This window comes from Alnus glutinosa, chromosome 6 (genome assembly GCF_958979055.1).
Source record: "Alnus glutinosa chromosome 6, dhAlnGlut1.1, whole genome shotgun sequence".
NCBI classification, from domain to species: Eukaryota; Viridiplantae; Streptophyta; class Magnoliopsida; order Fagales; family Betulaceae; genus Alnus; species Alnus glutinosa.
Window position 1 is genome coordinate 7,474,936 of NC_084891.1, and position 9,100 is coordinate 7,484,035.

General features: G+C 33.1%; 1 protein-coding gene across 1 annotated transcript; it reads right to left on the minus strand.

The window, feature by feature from the left end:
• Nucleotides 1-3: 3 nt before the first annotated feature.
• On the minus strand, nt 4-8,063 carry LOC133871472 (disease resistance protein RUN1-like). The gene is made up of 5 exons (XM_062308915.1): nt 7,347-8,063; nt 2,880-3,978; nt 2,062-2,319; nt 1,023-1,889; nt 4-714 (listed from the first exon to the last, which is right to left on the minus strand). The coding sequence occupies exons 1-5, from the start codon at nt 7,763-7,765 to the stop codon at nt 124-126; spliced, it is 3,234 nt and encodes a 1,077-aa protein (XP_062164899.1). The 5' UTR covers nt 7,766-8,063; the 3' UTR covers nt 4-123.
• Between the last annotated feature and the right edge of the window lie 1,037 nt (nt 8,064-9,100).

Consider the following 9,100-nt stretch of genomic DNA (forward strand, 5'->3'; position numbering starts at 1 on the left):
AGATGAGGAAACTTGCATTGACATTCGCTTGGGGCAATGACATATTTCAATAATTATACAATACATGTGAGACAAGATTACATATATCTTAGAACTATCCAAAATGAAACTTTTGAGATCTCGTCATAAAAGAGTAAAAGAATACTCATTTTCCTCTGTAGTAAGCTTTTTGAGCTTTTTCTCTTGCAGCAAAATATGTGCATCCTTCATTTTCCTTTGTCTATTGTTATTGGCATCCTCATCGTCACTGACAACAATGGCATCCTCATTTGATGTAGAGGCGTAATGAATAATTTTTTCATCAACAACCCCTTCGTATACTAGATAGACCTCTATCTTCTTAACAATGATTTCAGGTCCCCAATCTACAACAACCTCCGCTTCGTCACCATACTTAAAATCATTGGTAAGAACAATATTGCGTAGCAATAAGTGATCTCCAAGAGGGAATGGGCCACCGGCTGTTTCTGCCAGATTGGTCAAAATAGTATTCTTGGTATGGTTGATAAATGACATGCTACCTTTATATGAAGATAATATCGAAACATGTGATGAACAGACAACGCATACACCAAACTCTTTCAATATGGGATCACCAATAGGTATTTCAAAATGTACCGAGGGTCCCTCACACTGATATGTGAACCAATCAGGAATTTGATTGCCAGGGAGGAAAATGCCAAACACACTACCAACTCCACGCGTAGCCCATTCCTGTTACATAAGGAAGGAGGATGATGTGTGTTAAAGTATTAATTAAATAATGCGAGAGAAGTGGAGATTTAAAGTAATGCTCTATTCAAGGACGACTCATGTCTTCCTTGAGTCCTCCCAAAATTGATGTGGTCTAATTACCATTAGATGTGTGATAAATCACCATTGGATCAAAATCGAATGATAATTTTAAAAGCAACATCAATTTTGAGAGGACTCAAGGAGTATAGTCCTCCTTATAACATTACTCATAGATTTAATCAAATATCATAGAAGAGGTCCTATATCATAGAGAGAGAAACATGTACCTGTAGGAAGTTTTGCTTAAAAGTATTTGTCAGATTTATGCACCCTTCCATACCAACAGATACAATGGGATTTGACCGCTTATCCAGACCTGGAATTTCCACTAATTTGTGGCAGTTAGTAAGGTATAGACCGTTCATCTTTGAAAGCTTTGATAAATCCGACATTCTTTCTAGCGTCGTGCATTGTTTTACATCTAAAAAAATCAAGCTTTCTGGTAAATTTGGAATTGATTTAAGGTTTTTGCAACGATCCAATCTGAGATCTTGAAGCCTCGAAAGACCTCCTAAGCTTGCTGATAGACTTTCAAAACTATTGCATCTTAAATCTAAAATTTGAAGAGAACATAAATTCCAAAGATCTGCAGGAATTGCATCGTCTGATAAATTGCACTCCCAGAGACATAAGTGTGTTAGTGAGTTCAAGCCTTGTAGCACTATTGGCAGTAGATTGACTGACTTGAGACTTTTCCTTGGTGATATCCAGGACCAAAAGAGTGAAGGCAATGGCTCGGACAATGATCCTTTACACCCATATAGAGATAAATATTTGAGGTTCTTTAGTTGCACTAAACTAAAAGGCACTTGCCTTATAGCAGTTCTGTCCGCAAGAAGAATTGTCAATGATTCCATCTCCCCTAAGTTTTCAGCCAAATTGTCTATTTTAGAACACCCAGAAAGAATAAGAGTTTCCAAAGACTTCAACTTATAGAAACTCCTTGGCAAACTCTTAAGAAATTTGCAATCTTTCAAATTCACCAAAACAAGATTACTAAGATCTCCAATGGAGTGGTGAACCTCAAACAAACTCGTACAATCCTCGAGTATTAATTGCTCAAGATTGGAGAGTTTATAAAAGTCAGGGTCTGCCTCAGATAATGAGAGTGATTAAGATTTAGAATTTTCATCTTCTCAAGCAACTGCTAAACAAATGAGAAAAATAAACAATGAAAAATGAAGGAAATCACAATATTAGAGCCTAGAACATTAAAAAAAAAAAAAAAAAAATTATTGATTATTGTACGTGAGGAACTTTCCATACTCTTTTGAGATTGCTATATTGTAAGTCCAACACAACTAGGTTTTTTGGATAAAAGTCATTGGGCATAAAATTTAGAGGGAATCCATGCCAGCGAATCCACCTTAATTCTTTGGAAAGATATTTATAGGCTCCAGTGAATTGTACGTGATCAAGTTGGAGTAATCTTAATCTCTGCATCTTTCTAAATGCTTTTGAATTGAAATTCACCTTACTTAGACTTGGCAATTCTAAAGTAAGTCCTTCAACTGCATTTGTTCCCTGTAAAAAAAATAAAAAATTGCATGAGACAAGTGAATATCCAGATTTATTACATAAGCTTTTAGGATAATTGATGATTTAACACAGTATCAAGCATTTGGGGCAATTGATGATCTAATATGGTATGACAGCAAAGGTTCTGAGCTTGAACCTTGTCTTCGTAATTCACCTCCCATTTCTATTACATATTCGATGTATTGGCTCACATATTAAAGTCTTAGAATATTAATTAAGTGATTAAATTCATTATTTCTTATAAGTGGTGGTGGCGTTAACAATTTTGGTCAACCAACATGCTTTCTTGTTAATTAATTATTTCATTTATTTCGCCTTGCTTAATATAATGTAATCATGTTTGCAACTACAAAAACAAAAGAATGATGTTAGCAAAGAAAACAACTATTCCTATTTTCAAATAAGAAATATAAGATTTACACTCTCAAGGCATGTAATCAGCATGAATTGGTATATATGCATTTGCTTCCCAAATAACACATGTATTAGAAAATAAATTGCTCTATTTTTCTTTCAATTTTTTCAATTGAGAAAGTTCTTATTACCTCGCGCTTTGTCAATATATCAAATGCATCCTCATGCCGCCATAATCTACTCCATTTCCCAGGTTCGTTTGGGTGTTTTTCACGAACGATTTCTCTTCCCATGTCTCGCAACAAATCATGCATGGTAAACGTGTTTCTCCCACTAACTTTAAGAAGACACCGTTGAATAAGGACACTAATTCCAATCTTTAGAAAAAAACCACAACCATCCAATATTTTTACAACATACTTTGTGTCCATTCCGATGAAGAAACATGCGATGTCAATGAATATATCCTTTTCAGTATTGTCACTTAGTCCATCGAAACTTATTCTAAGTTTATTTTGAATTTGCTCATGAGGAATCCTCTTCAATTTATCTAATGCACTTTTCCATTCTAGCATGCTCCTAGAGAAAAGGAATGAGCCCAAAACTTCAAGAGCTAGTGGCAATCCTCCACAGTAAGCAATGCCACTTCTTGACAAATCAGTATAATCTTCAGTAGGATAGCTATTCCTAAAGGCATGCCAACTAAAGAGCTCAAGAGATTCACTATCATTCATTGTTGAAACTGTATATACATTATTCACTTCTAGCTCCTTTAGCAAGTGCTCATCTCTTGTTGTTATAATAATTCTACTTCCCGAACCAAACCAATCACGCCTTCTACATATGGCATTCAGTTGCTCCATATGGTCTACATCATCAAGTATCACAAGTATTGCTTTATTACAAAGTCTTTCTTTAATCATATTGATTCCTCTGTCAACACTACTTATCTTTATCTCGCTTGTCTTCAAGATGTCAGAAAGAAGTTGTTGGAGATGAACTTGGCCCCTAGGTTCCTTGGAAGTTTCCCTAACATTTGCAAGGAAACTTTTACCTTCAAATCCATGGAAATATTGGTTATAAATAGCTTTAGCAATGGTTATTTTTCCAATTCCGCCCATACCCAAGATTCCTACCAGGCAAACATCACTAACTCCGACATTTAACAAAAAAGTTATGTCTTGAACACGAGAATCTACTCCAACTGGGTAGAGTGCTATAAACAAGTGGTTGCTGTTCAATTCTCTTGTAATCTCTTTAACAATTTTCCTGATAAACTTTGCTTCATGCCTAGAAATTATTTTCAGAAGTTAGGTAGAGTCACATTATACAAGAGAGAATTGAAATATAAGTTTCATATACACGAATATGTAAAAACATAGAACACATTAGTTTTGGCCATTATCCTTAACTCATTAGCATTTACAATACTACTAGGGCAAAGTTTGAATAAACTAAATTTTTGTACCATAGAATTATGTTATAAGTACGTGAATCCATAAAAAAAATAAGTGAGTATCACTTGGTTAATTAGCCAATAAAGTTTATATTGTGCAACAGATCATGATCACAATAAATAATACAAAATGATCACACACAATAGTACAAGAGAATTTCATGATGCTCTCGATTTAAGGTATGTCCATGAGAGAAGACTAGAAAAAAAAAATCAATTACCCAAAGAATTGGAGTACAAAAGAGTGGCAATGAAATATCTTTCAAACCCAAAATGCAATACACTCAAAACCTCATTCTCTCACACAAGACCAAAGGAATTACTCTTGCTTTTAATTCTATGGCAAAAAGTAGTGTTTTTCTTCTAAGTAACACTCTTTTCAACCCTGTAGTACAGCTACCAAAGTAAGATTTTTTTTTTTTTTTTCTGTGTCACAATTGCAAAAGGTTTTCTTCATTTTCCTTTTCTCTAGTACAACGACTCTAGGCCTTGTTTAACCACTAAGTTTTCATCTTATTTGAATTTAGTCCTTGAAATTTCATTTTTAAGAATTTAGTCCTTAAGTTTTACACAAGTTTTAAATTAGTCCCTCTACCACTTTACTGTTAAAATTAAGGGAAAGATATCAAAATGCCCCCTGAACTAACAACCGATTTTAGAATAGCCCCATAAATTTTCAAGTATACTAACGTAACCCATCAAACTAGCAAAGTGTGCCAAAAATGCTACTTTTGTCAAAATATTCCTATAATACCCCTATTCTCTTAAAAACTAAACTAAATATTAAATGCAAAATCAATCCATGTGGTTGACCTAAATTATAAATCGCTCATTACGGAACAAAAAATAGGGTCAAATACCTCATTGATACCTGAATTTTAAGCATTTTTAAATTTAATACCTGAGTTTAATTTGCATCATAGGTGGTACCTGAGTTAGAGGTAAAAACTCATTTGGTACATTTGTTAGATTTTTTGTCCAAATTTTAACGGCTTGCCACGTGTCAATTGCTGAGGTTGACATGTGGTACTATATAAAAAATAAAAAATAAATAAAAATCTTTAAAAAATAATTAAAAATAATAAAATTGAAAAAAAAAAAGGAAGAGGGGTGACTAAGCCAACCCTTGGCCAGTATGGGGGGTGGTTTGGCCACCCTGTGGCAGAAAAAATAAAATAAAAAATAAAAATAAAATATTATGGGTTTTGGCCCTTGGGGGTGGCCGAACCAGCCCCATAGGCCACGGGGTGGTTCGGCCACCCCTTGGTCGGCAGGTCTGGGGGTGGCCAAACCACTCTCGTGGCCCTAGGGGATGATTCGGTGACCCCTATGGGCCAAAGCCCATCAAAAAATATTTGAGGGTTTGCCCATGGGGGTGGTTCGACCACCCCCAAGGTCCAAAACCCATCATTTTTTTTCTTTTTCTTTTCTGCCATGGGGTGGCCGAACCACCCTAAACCCAGATCGGCCAAGGGGGTGGCTCATCCACTCCCCTTTAAAATGGGAGTGGCCGGCCACCCCTCTCCTCTTTCTTTCTTTTTTTATTTTTAATTTTTATTTTTAATTTTATTATTTTTGTTAAAGATTTTATTTTTATATAGTGCCACGTGTCAACCTCAGCAGTTGACACGTGGCGAGCTGTTAAAATTTTGACAAAAAATCTAACAGAGGCACCAAATGAACTTTTTCCTCTAACTCAGGTACCACCTATGATACAAATGAAAAGTCAAATACTAAACTTAAAAACTCTTAAAACTCAGGTACCAATGGAGTATTTAACCCTAAAAAATAATACAAACGTCTTCAAGGTAGGAAAATTTTTTTTTTTTGTCATTGTAGTAAAATTCTGTCAAAATACTTAACGGATTCAATTAGTGTCAAAATCAATACCAATAAAATGATGACATATGTCAGTCTTACTTAAAAAAATATCAATACATTAAAAATATACATTTATAAAACTAAACTATTATTTCCAGTCAAATTCCTTTTAAACACTTAACAGATTCTATTAGTATGCCACGTTAGTATTAATAAAATGACAACACATGCCACTATTAATAAAAATTTATACAACTAAAAAGTTAAAGAAATTAAAAAAAATAAAAAACTATAATTTTTTAATTGGGGTGGCTGTCGAGGCACTCCTTTTCTTCTTGTTTTTTCTCCTTTTTATTTTCTTTTTTTTTTTTTAATTAAAAAAATTTAATTTTTAAGTTTTTAATTTCTTTAACTTTTTTGTTTTACATTAATAGTTTTTTAAAATTTCTTTATTTTTTTAAATAGTTTTTTTATTAATTTTTTATTTTAGTTTTTAAGAGAATAAGGGTATTATAGGAATATTTCGACAAAAGTGGCTTTTTTGGCACACTTTGGTAGTTTGTTGGGTCAAATTAGTACACTTGAGAATTCAGGGGGCTTTTTATACTTTTTCCTAAAAAATAATTCAAAAGTCTTCAAGGTAGGCAAAAAATAACAATTTAGTCATTGTAGTCAAATTCTGTCAAAATACTTGATAGATTCTGTTAGTATTAACATCAACACCAATAAAATAATGACATGTGTTACTCTTACTAAAAAAATATCAATATATTAAAAATATACATTTATAAAACTAAATTACTCCCTGCAGTCAAATTCTGTAAAAACACTTGATGGATTCCGTTAGTGTGCCACGTTATCATCAATAAAATGACGACACGTGTCATTGTCAAATATATATATATATATAAAACTAAAAATTAAAAGAAATTAAAAACTTTAAAGTTTAAAAAATTTTAATTGGGGCGGCTGCCGAGCCACCCCTTTTCTTGTTGTTTTTTATTTTTAATTTTTAATTGAAAAACATATTTTTTTAAGTTTTTAATTTCTTGAACTTTTTAGTTTTATGTTAATATTTTTTAAAATTTTTTTAAAAAAAGAATACTTTTTTTAATTAATTTTTTTATTTTAGGTTTTAAGAGAATAAATGTTATTATAGGAATATTTCGACAAAAGTGGCATTTTTGGCACACTTTGGTTACTTTGATGAGTTACGTTAGCGCACTTGAAAATTAAGGGGGTTATTCTAAAACCGGTTGTTAGTTCATGGGGCTTTTTTATATTTTTCCCTTATAGAAAACATATTGTAATGTGATACTATAAATGTACTAAAATAGAATATTGTAGGTTAAAGAAAAAACTATTGCGTATACGAACTTACCCGTTTGCAGTTTTTCTTAGATCCCATCCTGACAAATTAGCAGCCTCACACATAGCTCTTCTCCACCTAAGAACTTTGTCCATGTCCAACAAGTAATGCTCTTCATGTTTTGCGAATGCTTCTGCAAAACTACCCGTCTGGTTTCTCACATCCGAGGGTTCAACATCATAGAATATAGGCAGAAATAGTTGCGTCATACTTCTTTGGCACTCCATGATCTCCACAAGTTCCTCTAGGCACCACCTCGAAGCTGCATAGTTCCTTGAAAAAAAAATGATAGAGATTTTGGATCCTTGGATTGCCCGTAACAGTTCAGATGCAAGATATTCACCTCTTTGGAGCTCATGGTCATCTTTGAAGATTTTAATTCCGGCATCTCTCAAAGCGAAGTAGAGGTGGTCAGTGAAGTTCTTACGCATATCTTCACCTCTAAAACACAAGAACACGTCGTAAATGCAGTTGGAATGGGAGGAAGAAGATGAAGAGAAGAAGGGTTTAGGAGATCTCGATGTTCCAACAGCTATGGCCCAAGGGGGAGAAGGTGAGAATTGGAAAATCAACTCCCAAAGACTTGATTTTTTATCCTGCAGATCATTTATTTGAAGGAATTTCAATGTAAAATGAATGCAAGTGTTTGGAAGGATTTATCCTGTTAAGGTGGAAATTTATGAGGAAAACAAAAAGAGAAATAGTTAAAGAACAACTGAATGAATTTCAGCCTCCAACCCCTTGACTATTTATATATAGATAGAGAGTTGCACCAAATTTCCTTTAATTTTCATGAAAGTTTTCACTTTCCATGAAAATAAATAGTGTGGGTGATCACAATTGTTATGGTGCGATCATCCCTTAACACATCATCATTATTGATCCAATCTCAACACGGTTTCTTCCTGTGTTCAGATTGGACCAATAAATTGCTGACAGCTTATGGGAGCAAAATTTCATTTATCACAAAGAAAGCTAAATGGGAAATAAAAAATGAATTTCTTTCAATTCTTTAACGCGTCTCTGATCAATTTGAATTCATTTATGTCAAGAAAGTCAAAAGTTTGTGGCCGTGTTAAGACTTAAGACGTTAGCTAGAGAAAAGACAAGCACTCTCAATTCCTTCATTGCATTTTTTCAAAGCATGCACACATAAATCCTTTGTGATTAATAAGAAAGTCATCAAAGTTGTTGACGTGATTGACACTCAAACCTATCCTTGCCATTTTGCACTTCCATCAATTTTTCTTCCGCCATCATTTTTGCAACTAGCCCCTCAAACTGTCGGTTGTTTTTTAAGTAATCTCACGAATTATCAACGCTTAGATTTTAGTTTCCTAAACTACCAAAATATTTCAAAAATGCCCATTTTATCGAAATATGCCTATAATACCCCTGCCACGTGTCATTTTTCAATTAAAAATAATAAAATTTAAATTTAAAAATAAAAAATAAAATGAAGAAATGGCAGCCACCCCCAAAAACCCATCTTTTTTTTAAAAAGTAAAATAATAATAAAAAATAAAATTTTAGTTTTTTTTTTTATTTTTAAAATTTTATTATTATTTTTAATTAAAAAATGACACGTGATAGGAGTATTATATGCATATTTCAATAAAATAAGTTTTTTTTTAAACTTTTTTGTAGTTTGGAGAGCCAGAGTCCAAGTGTTGATAGTTCATATGGCTACTTGCAAAACAGCTGACAGATTAGAGGGCTCAACTGTAATTTTTCCTTAAAAAAGTAATAATTAGAGTGCCTTGCGG